Source organism: Pseudorca crassidens, chromosome 2 (assembly GCF_039906515.1).
Source record: "Pseudorca crassidens isolate mPseCra1 chromosome 2, mPseCra1.hap1, whole genome shotgun sequence".
In the NCBI taxonomy this organism is placed as follows: Eukaryota; Metazoa; Chordata; class Mammalia; order Artiodactyla; family Delphinidae; genus Pseudorca; species Pseudorca crassidens.
The window spans coordinates 86,624,910-86,650,411 of NC_090297.1; the positions used below are offsets into that span (position 1 = coordinate 86,624,910).

General features: G+C 37.4%; 1 protein-coding gene across 5 annotated transcripts in view; it reads left to right on the forward strand.

Annotated features, from left to right (window-relative positions):
* The first annotated feature begins 476 nt into the window (after window positions 1-476).
* The window catches only part of SNX7 (sorting nexin 7), a 97,647-nt gene continuing 72,621 nt past the window's right edge, over window positions 477-25,502 (forward strand). For 4 of the 5 annotated variants that reach the window (XM_067726991.1, XM_067726993.1, XM_067726994.1 and 1 more), the window contains exons 1-2: window positions 477-683; window positions 24,571-24,753. In XM_067726991.1, coding sequence (XP_067583092.1) covers window positions 504-683; window positions 24,571-24,753 — 363 coding nt within the window. In that variant the 5' untranslated portion in view covers window positions 477-503. Of the gene's footprint in view, window positions 684-1,067; window positions 1,181-24,570; window positions 24,754-25,502 lie in introns of those variants that run through there. The other variant, XM_067726995.1, reaches the window with a different exon arrangement.

Below are 25,502 nucleotides of genomic sequence, written 5' to 3' on the forward strand. Positions count from 1 at the left end.
GAGGTTTTGCATCAGCCTTAGTAAAAGACGGACTCGAAATCCACAACCAAGAAAAAAAGGCAACCATTAAAATGCAGGAAATACAGTATTGGCTTTTTCTCTTGGCGAGATAGGTCGGCTGCTTTCCAGCCCCGCTGTGGATGCTCTGAAGTTCACGGTTCGCTCCGTCGCTTCTGCCCAGACCCCCGCCCCCGTGGAAGCTGTCGTAGGGTAGCCCCGCAGCATGGTCCGCACGAGGACGCCCCCTTCCTACCTTCAGGGGACAGCGTCCCTGGCCCCACCCTAGCCAGAGTCCGAGAGTCCCACCCCTTCGCCTCCTGCAGGCCCCAAGCCAAGTGGGGATGAGCCTGGGCCCCGCGTTCGCCCTGGCAGTTCCGCGTCTGCGCAGCGGACGTGGGGCTGGAGCGGGGCTGGCCGGGGAGGCGCAGGATGCGCGGGAGCCAATGGGCACGCTCGGGGGAGCCTGGCTGGCTGCGGCGGCCGGCGGGGCGCGCACTCTCGGGATGGAGGGCGAGTGCCGGGCACCTCAGGCGCGCTCCTCGGGCCTCCCGGCTGGGGGCGGCGGCGGGGAGAGCCCGGGGGGCGACGCTCCCCTCCCCGGCAGCAGCGGCTCCTCCGCCCTCTTGCAGGCCGAGGTGCTGGATCTGGACGAAGACGAGGACGACCTGGAGGTGTTCAGTAAGGTGAGGGCGGCGCGGCGGCGCGTCCCGGGAAAGTTCCAAGTCAACTCACGGAGTTGGCCCCGCCATGCGGCGGCCGGCCCAGCGCGCTCGCTCGGGCCCGCTGGAGACTCGGAGCCGGGACAGGGTGGGTCTCCCCCAGCTGCCCGACCCCGCCTGGCGGCTCGCCGGCTCCGGGGCTGCGTCCCGGCGGGTCCCGAATAGCAGCCGCTCCCTCGTTTGCACTTTGACCTTATGTTTGGCAGGGCCTTGGATTCGTGGAGTCTGCAAAGTTGTGCTGTTTCCCCCTTTTCTCCTCTTCCCTTCTTTGACGCGGACATTTCCAGTGACAGTGCCCGAACCCGGGAGGCGGTGGCCCAAAATTGCCCCCGCCCCTGGCAGCTTCTTTTCAGGCGCAGCCAGCCCTGAACTCTGGGAGCGAAATCACCCGAGTCTAGAGAAATTATTCTTGATTTAGTGTTGTTGCTGGTTGTGGATTGGAGACTTGGGTGGCGCCGGAGGTGAGTCTCAAGTCTAGTGGGAAGAGGCGTGAGGGAATCCCTCTTCAGGAGAAAACGGTTCTTGTGTCCAACGGGGAAGCTCCTGCGCTGCGGAGCTCAGGATTTTTCAGATAGTCAGCTCCTGCTACCGAACCCACAGACGGCGCTTTCGTTTTTAAAGGTTACCCGGGGAAATCTAGGACCAAAGGGCCCTCTGAACTTGTAGGATAGTTGGAGAGAAATTGACAAGGGTTACTGGCCGACTTGTGCGTGTAGGCTGGTGGTTGTAATTTTTTTTTTGGGGGGGAAAAGAAAAATACCATTCTTGCGGGGCCGTTCAATGCCACTGCATCTTCTCTCGTTGCTGTTGGCAGAAGACTTGAGATGGGAACATTGTATTAATTACTAAGAAGCCTGTACAGTAGGTAAATGTTACCTTGAGCTGTTAAGAAAAGCCAACAAACTTCACCGCTGCTTTATTCTGGGAAAGAAGTTAGAAAGTGAACAAGCATACTCTGACCCCAAAGAGGAATATGTAAAACTCCCCTTTTTTTTCCTTCAGGATTAAATGAAATGGTAGGAACAGTTGTATTTGGGAGGTTCAGAGAGAGTATCAGTTTTGTACCCTTGATGAAGTCACTTGACCTTTCAATGTGTTTAAATTCTAAAATAATGGAATTGTGTACACTTTTATGTTTCACACATATTTTATGTTCAGATCAAGGACAATTGGCCAGTTCTTGTTTATATTGCCTTCTAAGATACCATTAGGCTATGGTATTAGTGTATGGGATTCTGCACTGTGAATCTTCGGGGGCAGGGGGTACGGGGAGAATGTAGGGAGTGGCAATTGCATATCAGAATCATCTGGGATGGTTTAAATTTGTCATGTGGTTTCTCTTTCCCCAGATTCTCAGTGTCCCAGCCTCAACTGAGAATCACTGTTTTAATGAGCCTCCGTAGTCAGAGGCGGATTTTAGGTGAAGTTAATGAAATTTAACTTTAATTTAAATTTAACTGTGTTGTTGGCTTAGGCCTCTGTAAAATGTAAGTTACTGGGAGTTGTACAGGTTCTAGGTGGAAAGGGAATGGCAGGTTGTAGCCAGAAGCATTTCTAAGTTGGCGTTTCTGGTGAATTGCCTAAAGCTACCTCAGAAGAAAGGAATCTAGAACTCTATGGCTCCAACCAGTTGTTGAGATTTTTTTTCTCATTCTAAATAAAAAAATTGTTTTTCCACCTAATTCTGTGTTTGTAATTTTGTGTCCTGTTTTAAAAGGCTGTAAGCTGCAGCACCATACTTAACCTCTGCTTTATTAAGCAGGGCATATAATAATGTGTAATATTGTATCTTTACCTTAATCTGTATGGCTGCTTTCTATAGATGATCTTAACTTTTTCTAAGTGTCCAACACATGTAGTTATACAGCACTAGCAAGCAGGGTGGATCCAAGTGTATGGGCCTTGCCTGCTTCTATTTTAGTAAGTTGAATTTTTCAACCATTAACCACAGATAGACAAGCAAATTTAAGAAAGTTGTCTTCATTTGGCCTACTCTCTCTATGACTCCCTTTTTAGCCTGCTCCTCTGTAGAACCCTGCCACTGTCCAGCCTACCCTAAGATGGTATCAACCATTACTACCAAAGTGTACTAACTTTACCCCTTAGTACTTTGAGATTGACCATTTTCATATTCAGTTTGTATTTACAATTGTAGTTTCTTATTTCCTTAGATTATTTATGAATATATATACCATGCCCCTGTCCAGAAGCTCTTTTTTTCTCTTTTTTAATGGAAATATAGTTGATATACTATATTATATTAGTTTCAGGTGTATGACATAGTGATTTGACATTTATATACATTATGAATTGATCACCATGATAAGTCTAGTAACCATCTGTCACCATTATAAAGTTACTGCAATATTATTGACTATATTCTCTACACTGTACATTACATACCTGTGACTTAGTTGTTTTATAACTGGAAGTTTGCACTTCTTAATCCCCCCAACCTATTTCCGCCTCCCTCCGCCAAACTACCAGTTTGTATCTATGAGTTTTGCTTCTGTTTTGTTTGTTCATTTGTTCTGTTTTTTTAGATCCTACAAATAAATGAAATCATAAAGTATTTGTCTTTTTCTGTCTGACTTATTTCACTTAGCATAATATCCTTTGGGTCCATCCATGTGGTTGCAGGTGGCAAGATGTTATTCTTTTTTACGGCTGAGTAATACTCAATTGTATACATATATACAACATCTCTTTGTCTATTCATCTATCAATGGACACTTAGGTTGCTTCCATATCTTGGCTGTTGTAAATAATGCTGCAGTGAACATAGGGTGCATACGTCTTTTCAAATTAGTGTTTTCACTTCTTCAGATAAATACTCAGAAGAGGGATTGCTGGATCATATGGCAGTTCTATTCTTAATTTTTTGAGAAACTTTCATACTGTTTTCCATAGTGACTGCACCAATTTACATTCCCATCAGCAGTGCACAAGGGTTCCCTTTTCTCCACATTTTCACCAACACTTGTTTTTTGTTGTTCATTTGATAATAGCCATTTGGATAGGTTTGAGGTGATATCGTATTATGGTTTTGATTGCATTTCCATAGTGATTAGTGATGTTGAGCATTCTTTTCATTTGTCTTCTGGCCATCTGTATGTCTTCCTTGGAAAATTATCTATTCAGTTCTTCTACCCATTTTTTAATTGGATTGTTTGTTCTTTTTTGTTTATTTTCTTTTTCATGATTGTTATTTTATTGAGTTGTATGAGTTCTTTATATATTTTGGATATTAACACCCTTATCAGATGTATCACTTGCAAATAACTTGTCCCATTCAGTAGGTTGCCTTTTCATTTTGTTGATGCCTTTCAACTGTGCAGAAGCTTCTTAGTTTGATGTAGTCCCATTTGTTTAGTTTTGCTTTTGTTGCCCTTGCCTGAGGAGACAGATCCCCCAAAATATTGCTAAGACCGATATCAAAGAGCAACTGCTTTTGTTTTCTTTTAGGAGTTTATAGTTTCAGGTCTTACATTTAAGTCTTTAATCCATTTTGAGTTTACTTCTTTTTTTGGTATAAGAAAGTTGTCCAGTTTCATTCTTTTGCATGTAGCTGTCCAGTTTTCCCATCACCATCTATTGAACAGACTCTCTTTTCCCCACTATATATTCTTGGCCCCCTTTTCATAAATTAATTGACCATATAAGCATGGGTTTATTCCTGGGCTTTCTGTTCTTTTCCATTGATATATATGTCTGTTTTTGTACCAGTACCATACTATTTTGATTACTGTAGCTTTGTATCATAGTTTGAAACCATGGAGCATGATACTTCCAGCTTTGTTCTTCTTTCTTAAGATTGAATTGCCTATTCAAGGTCTTTTGTGGTTCCATACAAATTTTAGGATTGTTTGTTCCAGTTCTGTGGAGAATGCCGTTGGTATTTTGATAGGGCTTGCCCTGAACCTGTAGATTGCTTTGGATAGTATGGAAATTTTAACAATATTAATTCTTCCAACCCATGAGCATGGTATTGTCTTCAGTTTCTTTGATCAGTGTCTTATACTTTTCAAAGTATAGTTCTTTCATTTCTTTGTTTAAATTTATTCCTACATATTTTTTTGTAGTAATTGTAAGTGAAATTATCTTCTTAATTTCTCTGATAGTTCATTATTAGTGTATAGAAACACAACAGATTTCTGTATGTTGATTTTTGTATCCTGCAACTTTAATGAGTTCATTTATTAGTCCTAATAGTTTTTTTTTTTTTGGCATCTTTAGGGTTCTCTATATATAGTATCCTGTCATCTGCAAACAGTGATAGTTTTACTTCTTCCTTTTCAATTTGGAAGACTTTTACCTCTTTTTGTCTGATTGCTGTGGCTAAGACTCTCAATACTGTGTTGAATAAGGGCAACCTTGTGTTGTTCTTGATCTTAGAGGAAAAGCTTTCAGTTTTTCACCACTGTATATGTTAGCTATGGGTTTGTTACGGCCTTTATTGTGTTGAGGTATGTTCCCTCTATACCCACTTTGTTGAGTTTTTATCATAAATGGATGTTAAATTTTATCACGTGCTTTTTCTGTATCTTTTGAGATGATCGTGTGATTTTTATCCTTCATTTTGTTAATGTGGTTTATCAGTATACATTTGCAGGTCAGAAGCTTTTTAAAGAGTAGGCTCTTTGGCTTATAATTATTCCTTTTTTTCTCATAGTACATTACAAGTACCTGGTAAATACATGTTAAGTATTCTTGTGTAAGATTCTGTGCTAAGGATTCTTTGGAAAAAAGAAATGCAAGATTCAGTTCTTGTTATCACAGTCTTGGAGTCCGGTTGGAGGATGTGACAGAAACTAAATGACAGTATCAAGAGAGATGGAAAGTAAAACAAAGTATTGTTCTGAGTTTTCAGATAATCCAGTTAAGAGAAAATGATGCCAACTCTCAATAGAGCACAGGGAATGCAGAGGATATTGACTTAAAAGAACAAGAATAGATGTGGAAGGTAGGAGAACATAACTGATAATTCGAAGAAAGGAAAAGAAAAAGGATAAAAAGTGTAACAATAGTGTAATAATTGTTTTAGAACTGGGCCAAAATGAGATGAGGCTTGCAAAAAATTTACCTAGAGAAAAGGAGCAAATTTGTCTACATTTAAAAGAAAAAGTTCTTCTTTTGGGGGAAAAATAATATATTAAAATAAATTGCCTTTTTTAAAATTAAATACTGTAATGTGTAGAAGAAACAGCAGTTGAAACAGAGCGTAGGTAAACAGGTCACAGTGAAACACTGAGATGCTTATTTGTTACTCAGTAAATTATAGCTCTTATTATTGGTTTTTTAAATGATATTCAGGACCATAAAGTGAGATCTATATCATTTAGGATAATCAGGGAATTTACAGATGTAATTATCGTCATCACCACTAGTCGACTTCGAGAAGTCATGGTATGCAGGCTTGGTGCTCAAAAGCTAGAAATAGGTAAAAATTCTTTTCAAAAATAAGGGGGAAGAAAGGAAGTTCTGGAAGGTATAGACAAGTAGGCTTAATTTCAAGCTCTGGTAAAGCTATCGAAGCAACAGAACTACTTACTATATTTAGTGTAAACACTTTGAAGAGAAGGAGGTGATCATTTTTAATAAGAATGGTGGAAAACTAAGATTGTTTTTAGGTAAATCAGAAATATAACAATGTATATGTTTATTTGAACAAGCTTTTGAAAGAATCACTCATATTTTTGTGGAAAAGGATATTTTTGAAAGAATAATGAGCTATGGTTGTGGAGAAAACCAGCTCATATATATATCAATATATGATCATATATATGATCTCTATCAATGGATGAGAGCTGGAAGCGTGGGGGTGAAAAGAGAGAATAACCAGCATAATACATAATACTACAAAAGTGTGGAGAATAACTGGATAAAGACAGCCACATCACCACCTCCCATCCTGTATGCTCTTCTATAATGTGACCTGCCACCTTCCTATCAAGAGGTGGGATCTATGCCCCACTTATTGAATCTGGCTAGGATTGTGACTGCTTTGACCAGTAGGGTATGGTGGAAATGATGCTGTGCAACTTCCAGGGCCAGATCACAAAAGGAAATGAAGGCTCTGATTTTTTTCAGTGGGACAGTGTGCTTTTTGCCATGTAAGACATGCAACGTAAGGCCTCCATATTGTGAGGAAGCCCAGGCTACATTGAGAGACTACACATAAATGTTCCAGTCAGCAGCCTCAGCTGAAGTCTCAGGCGCCATCCAGCATTAAATGACTAACTTGTGAGTGAAAATGTCTAACATGATGTCAGCCCCCAGCATTGAGACCTCAGATCTCAGCTGAGGCCCCACATATAATGGAGGAGAAACAATCCATTTCTGCTGTATCCTGTCAGAATTCTTGACCCAGTAAACCAATGTGCATAATAAAATATAAAAACAAATTGTCTTGGGATGGTTTGTTATACAGCAGTGGAAACTGTACCAAAAGCTAATAGTCTGTATAACATAATCAGTCTTCCAGATTTTTGATAAATTGGAATACTGGGTTTAAAAGCAGACTATGAAATTTAATTGGGATAAAGGTAAAGTCTTGAAGGAGGCTCTACTCATCATTGTAAATTAAAATATAGCAAGACGTAAACTTAGTATTTAGGAGCAGAGACTCTGTAGCTACACTGCCTGTGTGTGAAATCCTGTCTCCACTGCTTACTAGCTTTATTTCCTTTGGCAAGTTAGTTAACCTCTCAAAGCTTCAGACTTCTCATCCATAAAATGAGGGCAAATAATAAATATGAGAATTAAATGACTTACTAAATGTAAAGAGCTTATAAATAGTACCTGGCCCTTAGTAAACCCTCTTGAATATTGATCAGTTACACACAGCCCGTGTAGGATCCTGCTGTCCCAAAAGAACGACAGTGATGGACATGTTCCAGCTCTGTCTGTTTAATGTGGCAGCCACTGGCCACATGTGCCGTTTGAGCACTTGAATTGTAAACTAGTACATCTGAGGAACTGAACATTTAATTGTGTTTAATTTGAATTAATTTACATTTAAATTTAAATAGCCACCTGTGGCTAGTGGCTACCAGTTTGAGGAGAACAGGTCTAACCAAATTAATATTTTATTACTAGCTTGGATTATGATTACTCAAGAAATATCCTTGAATCAATGAGTGGTTTTCTACCTTGGTAATCTGTACAGAAATATATAAAACACACACACACACACACACACACACAGTATTTACATATGTATGCATGTGTGTAGTGTGGGCATATATGAATGTGTATGTATATATATATATATATACACATATATTATGTATGTGTGTGCATGTAGAGTGTGTAAGCATAGTGAATGTTTCTGTGTATGTATATATGTAGTGTATGTGTGTATTCATTCTCAATTGTCTCACTTAAAACCTAGAATACACGATTAAAGCAGGCAAGTCATGTGTTCCCATTTCTCTGACCTTCATACTGATCCTACCTCAGTGGGTTTTACCATTTCGATGGTTACTCAGCCATAAAAAGAAACGAAATTGAGCTATTTGTGATGAGGTGGATAGACCTAGAGTCTGTCATACAGAGTGAAGTAACTCAGAAAGAGAAAGACAAATACCGTATGCTAACACATATATATGGAATTTAAGAAAAAAAATTGTCATGAAGAACCTAGGGGTAAGACAGGAATAAAGACACAGACCTACTAGAGAATGGACTTGAGGATACGGGGAGGGGGAAGGGTAAGCTGTGACAAAGCAAGAGAGAGGCATGGACATATATACACTACCAAACGTAAGGTAGATAGGTAGTGGGAAGCAGCCGCATAGCACAGGGAGATCAGCTCGGTGCTTTGTGACCGCCTGGAGGGGTGGGATAGGGAGGGTGGGAGGGAGGGAAACGCAAGAGGGAAGAGATATGGGAACATATGTATATGTATAACTGATTCACTTTGTTATAAAGCAGAAACTAACACACCATTGTAAAGCAATTATACTCCAATAAAAAAATAAAATTAAAAAAAAAAAGAGGAACCAATAAAATAAAGGAAAATAGGGCTGATCCAGGATTCCTCCCACTAGGAGCTCCACTGTCTACCATCACAGTCCTCTTAGATGTTAAGTACTCTTATATTCCTCCCAGAGGAGGAAGAGTAGGAGAGTGAAGTAGAAAGAAGATGAAAAATCCTCAGTTCTCCTGATGAATGAGCATATATGGTCAACAATAGAATTAAAACCAACAAGGAACTTGCAGGGTAAGTTTGGAGAGACCTTGTATAAGACCATTTTATGTACAAACATTCCTAGTGATTTTCAGTGACTGAATGATCAATATACCCAAATGACAAGGTACCTATTGAATCTGAACAAACAACATATTTTCAAGGTCATGTGGAGTATTAACTGTACTATAATTTGAACTGTTCGTGCAACTTAAGTTCCATTCCACCCTCTGTATTTTAAAGGGGGAGTTGATGTCAGAAAATGGCAAAGGTATATTATGTCATCTATGGATACCAGTGCCCTGATCCTTGGAATGCTGTTTTGAGATAGAACCTTAGATCTAGTCTGGGCTTAGCAGGAAGAGGGCTTGGATCCATCAGCACTGTCTTTCATTGGCACAAGGAGTGGGGAGGGTTGCAGTAGTAACAGTCTCGCCATGCATTTGCTATCATGAAGGAGAATAAACTAAGGGTTTCACTGATGATATGTTCTGGCAACTGTGAAGAAAGGCTGGGAAGAACAAAATATAGTTTAGCTTGGAAAAGACTTGGGCTGATTCTTTTAACAACCTTTATGAAGAGTTGTTATGATCTAGGTGGATTAAATGTTTATAGTTTTGAAGGGCAAAAGTAGAACCACTAGGTCAAGAGTATGTGGAGATCAGCTTTAGGTCAGTTTATGGAATAGTTTTCTAATTGAAGGTTCCAAAATGAAAGGGATTACTCAGCTAGGCCATAAATTTTGTCACTAAAAATGCTCTGGCACAAGCTGGATGACTGTCCCAGAGGAGAAGAGGGTGTGACAGTTGCACTGTCCCTTCCCGCTATTAGGAGGGAAATGAGGGCTTCCTGGTGGCGCAGTGGTTGCGAGTCTGCCTGCCGATGCGGGGGACATGGGTTCGTGCCCCGGTCCGGGAAGATCCCACATGCCGCGGAGCCTCACATCCGGAGGAGACGCTGCAGCACTGGGAGGCCTGCGTACCGCAAAAAAAAAAAAAAAAAACGGAAATGAAATTTTAGCATGCTAAACTTAACCACAGGAGCAATGGAAAGCCTTAATTAGGTGGTCCTACTCATCCCCTCAACTCATCCCTACAGTTTCATTCCCAAACTGAACTATGTTTCTCCATTCCCTAATTCTTACATTTCTCTTCCCACACCTGTTATCTTTTCCATCTGATTCTCTGCTAATGATGTGATGATTTCTTAGATATCTAGGATAAAATACTAGGTCTTACCTTCTGTTTATCCCTTTCACTCACTTTCCCTGTCCCCTACATATCTGAAATGTCCCAGTTGGTTTTATCTTCTTGGTATCTCTAGAATTAGTGCCTTCTTCTCGTTCCCACTGTTCCAACCCCAAGTAGTATTGTGTTTACATTTGAGAACCATTAAAATAGTTCACAAGAAGACACAAGGTCTTCTTTCTTCTCTGTTTTGCCTGTAGTCTGTCCTGTGTGCTCACAGAAAACTGTTTCCAGAGCACCCAGCTCTGAACATAAAGAACATATTGTCACATTGTGTCATTCAAGGCTCTTGGTGATTAGGCTACACTGTGGTTCCCCTCACCTCTCTCTCTCGCTCTCTTTTGCATGTGCGCATGCGCACGCGCCTTAGTGCTCAAAGTATGTTCCATGAATCTATTGGATCACCTGGGAGCTTGTTAGAAATGCAGTTTCAGAATCCACTCCAGAACCAATGAATCAGAATCTGTGTTTTAACAGGATTCCTCAATGATTTATTTGCACCTTACAATATACTGTTGGGTCAACAAAACAAAATCCTTTCTGTTATTTACGGCCTGTTGTAAAGCGACTTCTTCCTTAAGAGCTTCTTCATTCTCCAGCTAGAATTAATTTCTTCCCATAATTTCTTCTCTGTGCTCCCCATAATAGTGTTTTGAATCTCATAATACTTAATACATTTTGCCTTATAAAGAGGTATTTGTTTCTCGTCTCTAAAATCTTAATTGCTTGTCTATCTCCAATAAATTAAATTCCTTGAAGGTAGAAGAGTAGGAACTCTAAATGTTAATGGAATAAATACATTAATGAATGATATGGCCTGTGCCTTTTTTCGTATATATGGACACAGTTATTGCAGTAATTTTCCAATCATCTGTTTTCAGTAAATTCAGTTTGTATTGTATTGGTCTTTCCAATCAGGTTACTAGACCAAATAGAATTTAAAACAAATTTGTCTTGACAAATGGTGAGTAAATATTATTGATGGATGACACAGAGCTATGTTAAGCGTCAATTCTGGACAAAAGCTCCTATTTAGATTTCATTAGAAGAAATAAACACAAAGCATAAGAAAACCCAAGGGAATCATTTAGAAACCTTCTTACTTGGGAAAAATAAATCCTTTGAAGCCAATAGCACCTGTCTCAATCGGGGGCTTGGTTGCAAGCAATGGAAATCAACTCTGGCAGGAAAGGAATGAAATAGTAGCTCACAAAGTAGATTTGAAGGCTGGAAATGCAGATGCAGAAAGGGACAGGCACTAGCAGAAACTATACCCAGTGTTATGGTTGGAAACAAGATTGGATGTTGTATAGCCAAAAGAAGAAAAAATCCATGAGAACCTATAGGAAGAAGAACTATAGAGCTCTTTTGTGCAGATAGCAGTATTTTATTTATTTATTGGTCAGTGGCAATGGGGAAAATTATTACAAGTATTTTGGGAAAATAATGTTAAAAGACTTCAGATTTGAACTTAATAAAATATATTCTATTGGGTTTTGAAGGTGGAGTTTTATTTTTGCATTTTGGGGGTTCTGATAGGATGCTCTAGTATAACTCTGAGAGCCTGCTAGTTTTGCAAGTGACTAGTGTGATCAAAAGGAAACACAGATTCAACAGTTATGCAGTTGTAGTGTTCAAATTTATTTTATTCATGTATTTTTTAATTGTATCCCACACTTTTCAAAGAGGATATTAGACTAAAAGTTAAAATAAACATTTTTAGTCACTTTAAGAATATACTTTAAAGTTTTCTCAGTAAACAAATGGAGAGTTATGTGCTTAAAAGTTTTGTCTATTTTAAACAGAATTTTTGAATAACTCTGACACTTCATATATCCAATCATGTTGGATAATGCAGTGCTACTTATAGTATTAATAAAAAAGGGTGTAGCTAGACAATCAAAATTATTAGCAAATACTGATATAAAAATCAGTAAAACACATCTGTGATAAAACAGAAGGTTAAATCAGTAGTTTCTAAAATTGAAACAGTTTTTTTTGGCCTTGAGAAATGCTTTGGTATAACATACCCCTTTTTAATTGTGTTTAACTAACTTTATTGAGGTGTATTATATATCACAAAATTCACCCATTTTGGGTAGATGATTTTTTGTAAGTAAATTTACTTAGTTGTACAACCATCACTGTTAACCAGTTTTAGAACATTTTCATCTTCCACCTCAAATCCATCATGCCATTTCCAGTTAATATCCATTTTTACTCCCAGCCTTAGACAACTACTAATTGATTTTCTGTCTTTATAAATTTGCCTTTTTAGGACACTTCATATAAATGGAATTGCACTTTTTGTATGTCTAGCTTCTTTCATTTAGCATATTTTATTTTTTTAAATCATTGTTTAAAAATTTTTGATATAAGAAATAAAAATTTCATTTTAAAATGAAAAACAGAGATTACTGATTTACAATGAAACATTAGGAAAAGAAATTCTGTTTACAGTTAAAATGGAAACCTTATTATATGTGACCAAAAACTAAAGGCAAACTCTTGGTATGTGAGTTTTCAGAACTGGGGGGAAAAAATTCCTATTTTGTTCTTTTGTATTAACTCTGAGAAGGTTAAGTGTGTGTATCCGTGTGCATACATACATAATACATATGTACATATATATTTATGTGTACTTAACCTGGTTGAAAGTTGAATGGTATTTTTTTGTTAGGTTTCACTAGATAATGCGGTAGTACAAACAGCCTCAAGATCTTAGTGGCTTACCTGCAATAAAGACTTCTTTCTCAGGTATGTACCTGTCAACTGTGACTGAACTGAGAGTCTGGTCCAGGCTTTGAGTCTGCTTCTTGTGTTTTCTTCATTTTGGGATCAAGATTAAAGGAGTGATGCTAATTGGGACATGTCATTCCTGCGGCAAAGGGAAAAGAATATGAGCACCGGTGGAAACAGGCAATGGCTTCCAAATCTTCTGCCCAGACACATGACACCATCCAAAGCAAGTCACTGGTCAAATTAACTGGGGTGGGAAACTTATTTTCCTTCCATAAGGAGGCACTGAAAGTTACCTGGTAACTGACCAGGAGGTGTATTCCTTTCATAGAAAGACAAGGGGTTATTGGGAACAATCATAGCGGCTCCCACAGTGGTTTTGTGGCAAAATCATATGCAAATGGCATGTTGAACCTTTCTGAGTAAGGAAAACTAATTTTTTTTCTATGGAGTGTTAAATACAAAAAAGAAAAATTTCCACTAGATAAGAAATTACCCAAGCATAATTGAGATAAATGGAAAGGCATTAGTCATGATTAATAACCTCTTACTGGTTAATGCTCATGAATAGTCTGATTAGGATCATACAGACCCTTAAAAACCTCTAGCTGTGCAACAGATATCTTACTTTGGATTTCAGGTGCAACGTTCATTTATCGTGGAGCTCTCCCTTCCCTTTTTTCAAGACCTATAAGATAAAAATGTGAATACTTAAAATTCTGCCACAGTAAACGTCAAAATGAGTTTCATTGGTTATATCTTCATCAAAGCCTGTGTTCTTCCCATTTACCTCCTTTCTGGTCTCCCAACATCCTAAGTCCTTTCCTGCCTTAGGCATTTTTGGTTCCCCTGACTGGAATGCTCTTCTGTCAGTGTTTTTCATGGCTGGCTTCTTCTCACATCACCTCCTTAAAGACACCTTCCCTGACAGCTCTCTCAAAAGCATTCCTCTCACTTCCTGCCTTAACCACCTACTCCAGCAATTCATTCCACTTTATCTGGAATTTACTCCCCTGTTTATCAACACTTATTTATATCTGGACTTATCTTGTTTCTCTATATTTTTATTTGGTTATCATCTGTTACCCTCCCCCCAACTATCGTGTAAGCTTCATGAGAGAAGGCACCGTGCCAGCCAGTCTTGGCCACTGTTGTATCCCAGCTTAGTGCTTGATACATAGTTGACATTCAATGAACTTTTGTTAAGTGAAATAAAGGTGCTATACTAGGTGCTTTTGGTGTGTGTGCATGGGTGGTGGTGATGGTAGTGGTGACTGAGTCTTGGCTCTTCCAATTAAGAAATAAGTGATTTGGGGAGAATTATTATTATCCCTATGGTACAAGCTTATTTATCTGTAAAATTCAGGTGATGATAATTGAGCTTTCTTTCATCAGGTTGTTGAGAGGATTAAATGAAATAATGCAAGTGTATGGTGCTAAGGTGCATCCCTGGCACTTAGAAATGTTGGTGGCTGCTAACTGATCAGGGAGTTGGTTGCCGAAGGTTGGAGCGCCTGTGGCAGTTTCTTAAAATAAGGCAACAAAATGAGATTTTCAGCATCAGTTGACTCTTCCTTTTACAGATGATTTCTCTGTAGCGTATAATGCTGTTTGATAGCATTTTACCAACAGTAGAACTTCTTTCAAAGTTGGAGTGAGTCCTCAAACCCTCCCTCTGGTTCATCAACTAAGTGTATCAGTTTATGTAATATTCTAAATCCTTTGTTGTCATTTCAACAATCTTCATAGCATTTTCACCAGGAGTAGATTCCATCTCAGGAAACCACTTGTTTGCTTCTCATCCATTCAAGTTTTATCATGAGATTGCAGCAGTTCACTTCATCTTCACACTTCTAATTCCAATTTTCTTGCTATTTCCACCACATTTGCATTTACTTCCTCCACTGAAGTCTTGAACCCCTCAAAGTCATCCATGAGGGTTGGAATCAGCTTCTTCCAAATTCCTGTGAATGTTGATATTTTCACCTCTTCCCATGAATCACAAATGTTCTTAGTGACATCTAGACTGGTGAAATCCTTCCAGAAGATTTTCAATTTCCTTTGCCCGGATCCATCAGAGAAATCACTGTCCATGGCAGTCATAGCCTTGTGAAATGTATTTCTTCAATAATAAGTCTTGAAAGTCTTGAAAGTCCTTAATCCATGGGCTGCAGAATGGATGTTGTATTAGTAAGCATGAAAACATCAATCTCACTGTATATCTCCATCAGAGCTCTTGGGTGACCAGGTGCATTGTCAAAGAGCAGTAGTATTTTGAAAGGAATTTTTTTTTTTTTTTCTGAGCAGTAGGTCTCAACAGTGGGCTTAAAATATTCAGTAAACCATGTTGTAGACAGATGTGCTGTCATCCAGGCTTTGTGGTTCCATTTATAGAGCATAGGCAGAGTCAATTTAGCATAATTCTTAAGGGCCCTAAGATTTTCAGAATAGTAAATGAGCATTGACCTCAAAGTCACCAGCAGCATTAGCCACTAAGAAGAGCTTTGAAACCAGATATTGACTTCTCCTCTCTAGCTATGAAAGTCTTAGATGGCATCTTCTTCCAATATAAGGCTATTTCATCTTCATTGAAAATCTGTTTAGTGTAGCAACCTTCATTAATGATCTTAGCTGGAGCTTCTGGATAGTTTGCTGCAGCTTCTACATTAGCAGTTGCTGCTTCACCTTGTACTTTATGTTATAGAGATGGCTTTTTTCCTTAAATCTCATAAACCAGCCTCTGCAAACTTCAGACTTTTCTTCTGCAGCTTCCTCACCTCTCTCAGACTTCATAGAATTGAAGAGAGTTAGAGCCTTGCTCTGCATTAGTTTTTGGTTTAAGGGAATGTTGTGACTGGTTTGGTCTTCTATCCAGACCACTAACATTTTCTCCATATCAGCAATAAGGCTGTTTCACCTTCTTATCATTTGTGTGTTCACTGGAGTAGCACTTTAAATTTCCTTCAAGAGGTTTTTGTTTGCATTCACAGCTTGGCTAACTGTTTGGCACAAAAGACCTAGCTTTCAGCCTATCTTGACTTTTAGCATGCCTTCCTCATTAAGCTTAATCATTCCTAGCTTTTGATTTAAAGTGAGAGTCTTGAGACTCTTCCTTTCACTTGAACACTTAGTGGCCATGGTAGGGTTATTATTGGCCTAATTTCAGTATTGTTGTATCTCAGCGAATAGCAAGGCTCAAGAAGAGGGAGAGAGATGGGGGAACAACCAGTGGGTGGAGCAGTCAGAACACAAACATCAAGTTCACCATCTTATATGGGCGTGGTTCGTGATGTCCCAAAACAATCACAGTGTAACATCAAAGATCACTGATCACAGATCACCATAACTAATATAGTAATAATGAAAAAGTTTGAAGTCGTATTGCAAAAATTACCAGAATGTGACACAGAGACATGAAGTGAGCAAATGCTGTTGGAAAAATGGCACCTATAGACTTGTTCGATGCCAAGTTGCCACAAACCTTGTAAAAAACATGGTATCTGTGAAGTGCAATAAAGTGAAGCATGATAAAATGAGGTATATGCATTCCCTGTGTGGCCCTCTCCAAGATTCTTTCTCTCTCTCATGCTTAAAAGAAAATAATAATTTGAATTTTGTTTTTATCATTCATTTGGTTTTCATAAAAGTGATGGTCCTGAACTTAAAATGGTTTGACTAATGATATTTAGACTTTATGGTGCAAAAGCGATACACATTCAGTAGAAACGATACTTTGAATTGTGAATTTTGATCTGTTCTCGAGCAGTGGTAGATAAGCTTTCCTGGTGCTGGGCAGCAGCAGTGAGCCACAGCTCCATGTCAGCCACACGATCACAAGGGGAAGCAACAGATACGCTTGACGCCGTTCTGTACCCATAAAACCATTTGTTTCTCACTTTCAGACAACATTCAATAAAGTACATGAGATATTCAACACTATATTGTAAAACTGGCTTTGTGTTAGATAATTTTGTCCAACTGTAGGCTAATGTAAGTGTTCTGATCACATTTAAGATAGTCTAGACTAAGCTATGATGTTTGGTAGGTTAGGTGTATTAAATAAATTTTTGATTTATGATATTTTCAATTAACAATGGGTTTATTGGGATGTAAACCCATTGTAAGTCAAGGGAGATCTGTATATGTATCTTGAAGCACTATTTGTTAAGGATTTATGTGAATTTGGACCTTGTATGTTTTAGGACTTTAAAAAATGATGTTGTCCTGTGTGAATTCTTCTCTGATTTGATCTTTTTTCTTCTAATATTTAGTTTGTGATATTTATCAATGGCCTTACATGAAGTTGTAATTGATTTTCATTGCTGTGTTTTATATATATATATAAAGCCTTGTATGCATATACCACAATTTATCTATCCATTCTTACGGGCTGCCTTGAATGTTTTTGTACTTCCTTAGGTTTTGTCCACTACATGACTATATTTTAACCATAGAGATTGATTTATTCCTGCTTTAGATTTCTGTTTAATTTTGTGGGAAACTGAAAATTGAATTCAGTGACAACTCCCAGTACGTTTGACTTACTGGCAGTTAGGTGGTGGTCACATGCTGGTTCCTCTACTTAATAGCAGTTAAGAGTTTGAACAAGTGATTTAACCTATTTCCTCATTGGAAAACAAGAGGTAAAAGAGTACCTACTCAATAGTATTGCTAGCTGGTTTATAAAAGGGAAAGAAATAGAACATACTCTGTGGGGTCATGGTAAGGTTTATATAATTCACATGAAGGTTTCAAGGAGACAACGTATACCCCACATTTATTCATCTCTTTTTATCCTCTGTGATCCAAGGTGAGATATGACCTCTCTGATGTTACTGAATCTCAGAAAAGTAACGTGACTTGACCAGGTTCACACAGCTGTATATATATGTAAACTTGAATTAAGTTTAGTTCTGCCTAACTACAGAGACTTTTTCTTTTAATATACCAGTTTTTTTTTTTTGCCAGAGTGGAAAATTATGTCAAACAAAATTATGTGAAACATATCTGTGGTCAGTATATAACTTCATAGTGCACAAAACCTGAAAAAATCCAAGTATATTCCAAGCAACACTGTTAGAAAATAGAAACAGAAAAATGAATAAATAGATTATGATATATGCATACAAGGGTATATATACTACATAGCACTGGAAATTATGTCAAACAAGATTATTGAGTGTTGTATGCCCCTTTATAGAACACGACATAGGCTGGCTTTTCCCCCAATCACATTTCCAACAGTGTTCCACAGAAGGCCTTTCTAATTTTTTATTATTATTATAAGCAGGCAGATTGGAAAGAGTTGTAAACCAAAACACAGCTGGTAAGTCTAAATTTAGGCCCATCAAGATGAGTGTCCCTCATAACAACATGGTTTCTCAAACTCCTTCCACTTTAAGTTGCTTTTTACCAGATGTCTCTTGGTGTACGTGTTTCTTGTACATCAGCAATTTTATTTGCATGGCCTTTTCATGCCAGTATTCTGATTTATCACACTTCTCACATTGATTTTTTTCCCTCTACTTGTAAAAAGAAAATAGTTGTTTGTGCACAGATGGTGGTTGCAATTTAGTATTATCAGAGTAATTCATGTTATATTTATGAGATGTTCCCGAGTAGCATCTTAGTGAAGGATATTAAGGAAGGACACCTCTTAGAGAGATCATATCTCACCTTTTAACCTGTTTCTTTTGGAGTTTATTTCCTGAGCACTCAAATATTGGCAAGTCATTGTTTGTTTTAAATTTCAGCTCTGTATTTTATTTATTTCAATAGTAGAACGTTGGAACCATCTAATAGAATTAAAAGTGGGAGGCAAAAAACATTTCTCAGAAATTACTGAAGTTGATTGTTAACCTGTAAAAAAAATTAATGGAGCAAGGATGAAATATTTTAATTATAATTCCTTCCTTCCTTTCTATCCTTGTTTCCTTCCTTAAATATTTATTATGTACCACTCTATATACAGAAATGCTGTTCATTTGCTAGGGCTACCGTAACAAAGTACCACAGACTAGGTGTCTTAAACAGCCGGAAATTTATTTTCTCACAGTTCTGGAAGCTAGAATCTGAAATTAAGGTGTCAGCAGGATTGGTTCCTTCTGAGGGCAGTGAGGGAAGGATCTGTTCCCAGTCTCTCCACTTGGCTTGTAGATGGCTGTCTTCTCCCTATGTCTCATGTTTTCCCTCTATGAATGTCTATGTCCAAATTTCCCCTTTTTTATACAGATACCAGTCATATTGCATCAGGACCCACTCCAGTGACCTCATTTTAACTTGATTGCCTCTGTAAAGACCCTGTCACCAAATAAGGTCGCATTCTGAGGTACTGGGGGACCTCAACATATGAATTTTGGGAGGACATGGTTCAACCCACAACAAATGCTTATAATAAACCAAAAATAAGAACAAAGAGAACTTACCCTTAATTTGTAAGTGACTTTGTCAACAAATTTCAGTATTATGCTAGCACAGTGCTAATGTCCATTCATTTCAGCAAAGTCACTTAAATGGTTTCTCTTACAGTGAATGTGTTGATTTGCAGTAAGGATAAAAGACAATGACTTCCTGTGACAATTTGGCTTACTTCTCTATTATACATATTCAAATCTCAGCCTGAAACCATCCCAAGATTTTTTGGTGTGTGCCTGTGTGAGTGTGTTTTCACTATGCTAGCTATAAGAAAGGTATTCAGTGTTATTTAAGAAGTAGAGATTTACCATGCAAATAATTTCCCTTCTGCTTTAATCTCTTGAAGAAAAAAAATGAAAAGATGTATTTTCATTGTGTGAAATATCATAGGATAATGGTTGTATATCCAAATGCTGAGAATGAACGAATGTATAAATGAGATTGAGGACGGGGAGAAAGACAGAGAGAACTAGCAGGAGAAGGAGGCATGCGTTATTGTGGAAGTAAGAACTTTGTTTGGAAAGAACAAATTTTAACCATCCATTTCTCCTGAAAAGCATCAACCACAAAAAGTTAAATGAAGTTCTTTTTGGTCAGTTACTTCTTTGGATCTTCTCAAACACTTATTGTCTTTACTTATTCGTGTCCAAATGTAAATCTTTTAAGTATTGTCAGTATATTTTCTTTCCTTTTTTTGAAGCGAATATAAAACTCTTTGGATAGTCACTTTTATTGAGGTTTTAAGAATGTTTTTGAGTGATTCATAGTAATTTACATCCTTCTACTGAAATCTTGGATGTTGCTAAATTTCAGCCTGTAATTTTCTTCCTTTGCTAGATATTGAAGCATATTTTTATGACACCACACTACACTCATTGGAATTGTGAGCCTTTATAAATTCAGGCAGATCTTTTCCACTCTACAAAAGGATGCATTTTAAGCAGAAGAAATAGAATGCTAAATTATGTAGTAGGTAAAAGAAGTGGGTTGTGGTGAGTTAAGAGGGTGACTACAAAGAACGCCAAAGCACATGGTTGTATGCACTGTCAGTGAAATTTAAAGCACATTTGCCCATCAACTTAAAAAACTACTGTTTATATGAAATGATAATTGAGAGAGATTTTTGTACATGCTGATTGCACATTTATTTGAAACCTCTAAATTCTGGTTTTAATGGCTGCTTAGTATTCCATTGTGTTAGCATCCCATAATTTATTTTGACAATCCCATTTTCATGTGATTCCGGACATGTTTTTAAATTTCATATTTGACTATACAACTTTGAATTAAGAAAAAATAACAGATAATCAAATATGTAATCCAAGGTCTTCTGCCAAAATGGCCCTAGACAGCTCTTTTAACTTACTGTTTTTTTTTCACAGTAGTTTTTTCAGTAGTTTTTACTATTTTTTTTTTTACAGTAGTTCTTACTGTTTCTGAACACGTTAGATACAGTGTTGACTCTAAACAATTAAAAACCTTTTTTCAAAATGATGCACGTTTATTTTAGAATATTTGGAAATACAGCAACTCAGACAGGAAAATTTTAAACTCAACAGCAATCCCAACACCTGGAATAACTTCTGTTAACTTTTTTGTATAGCTTCTAAGTTCATGAGTGCACGCATATCGTGAGTGCACTATTTCTCACTTTTTCTCTCCTACCCTCTGATCCCCCTCTGTCATACACACACATAAATACACGTACATGCATTAGAATCTAGTTGAATACAAATTTTATAAGCTAATATTTTCTCTTAATACCATACTGGGAATCTTTTTCCAAGTTACTATATATTCTTCTAATATATTAATCACTTTATTGTATTCTAGTATATGGATAGACTTTATTGTATCCTATTGTAGGTATATACCATAATTTGTTTCACTAAACTTTTGTTGCAAGACATTTATTGTCTCCATGTTTTTGTGTGTCTGATCAACTCAACTGTAATTTGTCCTCTATTCCTTGGTCTAAATCATGCCTAATATACATATATTTTCTAGCATTTATATCTTGTTTTCTAAATACCAGTCTCCTCTAAAAGAAACCAGAGCTCCTTGGAGAAATGTCTGATTCCATGACTGGGGCAGGGAAAATATAACATAAATCTGAAACATCTTGCTATGCCAGAAAATAAAGTGCTCAAGGAATAATGAAGACATATCAAAAACACACAGATGCCAGCTTTAAGGAGCTCCTACTAGGGAAATTTTGGACACTTAGAACATCAAAATAAATTATATTAATGGATTATAACCCATTGAGTAAAATAGGATTCTGAGTCTATACTCATATAATTAATTGGCTTAAATAAATACTCTTCATCCTCCTTAGTAGGAAACCTACTGATAATATGAAAATTGAAAAATTAAAGAAAAAAGAAAATATATGTTATTTTGAAATAAGGAAGGTAACAAGGAACAAAACTAGCTAATAGAGTTCTGAATTTGCTTCTGAGGAGCATGAACTGGTAATAGCAATAGTGGAGCATGTGATGCTGCTTCTTAAATTTGTTTCGTTTTATTTTAAGCCTTGTCAGATGATTTGACTTTTGAAAACTATAAATATACTTTTTATTTTGAAATAATTGCAAACTTGGAGAAGTGTTGCAAGAATACCACAAAGAATCTAGATTTCCCAGTTATTACCATTTCACAACATTTGTTTTCTCTGTGTGTGTGCAAGTTGAGTAAATTAGAGACATGTTTTATTACTCCTAATTAAATCTGTGTATATTTTTTGAAAATAAGGACACTCTCCTGCGTAATCACAGTATAAGTATGCAAATCAGGAAATTAATATTGACATAATACTATATTCTAATCCACAGACCCTTTCAAAATTTTCAGTTGTCCCAATAATATCATTTAGAGAGAAAAAACAAAGCCTCTTCTCCTTTGGAACAGAATCCAATCCAAAATCATATGTTGCTTTGGCTCTTGTGTCTCTTTGGTCTGCATCAGTCTGGAACAGTTCCTCATCTTCCTTTTCCTTCATGGTATTGGCATGTTTGAAACTGTTTTATAGGCAATGTCTCCTTCCTTCTAACATATACATATGTTTTTCCCCCCATTATCTTAATATAACTGTATCACCATGTTTAGTTAAATTCAGTATTAAGAACAATTTATTTTTATTCACAGTTAAGCCATGTAATGAACTATGATTACATTTTTCATACTTGTACCTTTTGTTTTCTTTAGAGTTCATCATTCATTCATTCCTTTATTTTAGGCCCTCCCTTTCTCCCTCTCTTGTTTTCTCTGCCTCTTGGCTTTTTTGCACCAATTCATCTACAAAATCTAATATAGCATGCTTCCTTTCATTATGCTTAAATGTATCAGGTATTCTGTCAGCCTCCCTCCCTCCCCACTTCCCTCCTCCCTTCCTTCCTTTCTCCCTCCCTTCCTTTCTCCCTCCCTCCCTCCTTCCCTCATTCTCTTTCTCTTTTTCCTTTGCTCTTTCTCTTTCCTTCCTCCCTCTCTTCCTTTATTCTTTCCCTCTTCATCTCCTTGCCCCCCGGAGTCTTTCTGCTGTAGTCTGTATAGGTTGTTCTCTAAGTCTGTTCTTTCACTGTCATCCAAGGAATTTCCTTTAGTTCTCTTCTATGTTGAATCTCTTACTTTCAGATATATTTCTTCTTTCTTGGTATATGCCCTTATTTTGGAAAAGTGAAGAGTTTTCCAAAGAATGTGTAAGAATGGGTACATGGAAAGTCAGTTTTTGAAATCTTTCCTATCTGAAATGGCTTCATTCTACCTGTATACTTGAATGACAGTTTGGCTATGTATATAATTCTAGGTAGGAAATATTTTCCTCTAAAAATTTTGAAGATGCTATTTTATTATCATTTAGTTTCCAGTGTTACCACTGAGAAATCTGAAGCCATTCCTATTGTATTTTACCTATTTATAGTCTCTCTGGAAGCTTTTAGGAATTGAAAATCCCCACTGGTATGAAATGGCATGGTGATAGATGCTTGTAGGGATACTACCCACCCCACTACTGTCCTCTTCATTTTGAGGAGGCCTGCTAGGCCCTGTCAACCTGGAAATACTTCAATTCAGAGGACATTTTCCTTCTTCATTTTCTGGAATTCTGTTCATTCAGGTACTATCTACCTGGATCCTCTAATTTTTAAAAATACTTCTCTCTCCTTTTCCATCCCATGTTCTTTTGGTTCAGCTTAGTTCTCAAGTTAAATCTTTTGAACTTCCGCTTGAGTTTTTATCCTTCCATCATATTTCAACTTTCACGAGTCTCCTTTTTTATTGGTTTTCCTGTTGTTCTCTGAATTTTTTTGAAAAATAACACCTGTTTTATTCATGAATTTGATATCATTCTTATCGCTAATGAGTTCATCTATTTTTAAAGCATTATATTCTCTATTCTGTCTGCTTCCTGTATTCTCTTTGTTTCTTTATTTGTGAATCTTTCACATCAGAGGCTTTCCACATGTTGAGATGTTCGGTAGTTCCCGCACCAGGTACTGACAAGCTGAGTAGACATTCAACATCTTGCTGCCCACGTTCTTGGGGCCAAATGAGGGGAAAGGGCTGGATATCGTTTCCTCTGGTATGTAGGACTTTCCCGTGATATCTGTATTTTCATAGAGCCTCTCTCTCCCTCCATCCTGCCTGGTGCTCTTGAGTTCAGAGACACTCCAGAAAGCAAATTTCCAGGTTTTTTGCAAAATTGGGGAAGAAAAGTCACCTGATTGCATGGGGTAGGTGAGGGAATCTGAGGTACTAACTCCTTTTTTGTTTTATGAGCTTTTCAACCAATCCTCTGGTTTAACTCTTCCAGCATTCTATGTCCACAGGTTCCTGGCACCTCTAATTCTTGAGTGTCGCTGTGATCCTGTGTCATAAATGTGCCTTCTTTTTCCTGGTCTACCATTCTCTCCTACATTTACTCTAGCTGTTTCTGCACTGCTTTTCAGTTACCACTCAACCATCAGTTTCCAAAACAGTAGTTAACTTTGTTTGCTTAGTCTCTTCTTTTTACCTTGAGGGTTTATGCCTTTTTATGACTTTTTGTCTTGTTCTGTCTTTGTTTCTTTACTGTCATTTTTAAAGTGGGATTTTGAGAAGAAGCAGAGATAAAAATACATATTCCATATACCTTATTTAAGCAGGAGTCCAGTTATCCTTTTTGTTCTTGACATATTTGATTAGTATTTGTCGTGCCTAAGAAAAAGAGGATTTTAACTTTTTATTCCTTATAGATATTAATTTTTGATTGTTTTATTCCTAGGATGCCTCATTGATGGACATGAATTCCTTCAGCCCTGTGATGCCAACATCCCCTTTATCAATGATAAACCAAGTCAAGTTTGAAGATGAGCCAGATTTGAAAGATCTTTTCATTACAGTTGATGAACCTGAAAGCCATGTTACTACAATTGAAACATTCATTACTTATAGGATTATTACTAAGGTAAGTATTTAATGAACATTTTCTTGAATATAGTTGCTTTTTTGAACTTTTGGAACTGCTTCTTGTTCACTTTGACACTCAACTTAGATAATCTTAACTGAATTGACTTCTAGTTTTTCAGCCATTTTGAGTAAGACATTGCATCTTATCTGTCCTTCGCTTGTTCTATATGAATTCAAATTAACCTGAGTACCAGTCACTTTGTATTTTAGCAGTTGTGCTTATTAAAATAGGAACATTTTAGGTTTTTAGTTTAAAAATTATAAAGAAATATATTTGGAAAAGAAGAGCCTCAGTTTGCTAATAAAGAAAACAACTAGTTAAAAACATGATACAATATTTTGTGTTCACATTTCTTCTGAAGATTCCAAAAAAATAATTTCATTTGTTTTCCAAATAAGAGCAAATGGCCACTTTATCTTATATCAATATATGAAACACTGTTAGTTGTTTAATGATGCAAGGACAGATCTAGAATCTGAGTCTCCTGACTCCTAGGACAAGGCTCTGCAAAAAGACAGTTTACTCTGAAAAAGTAAAGAAAAACAAATAGTATAATCTTTTTTTAAAGTCCTTTGTGTAATAGCAGCCTTCAAGAATTCTATTTATAAGTTATAATATTTTGTTGATGAAGCCTCACTCTACATCTCTTGTAGTGCATCCCTTTTGTAGCTGCAAAGCTTTTGGACCCTGTTCATATAATCACTTCTTCCAGTGCAGCCTCCACACTGCTGCTAATTATGTTGCAT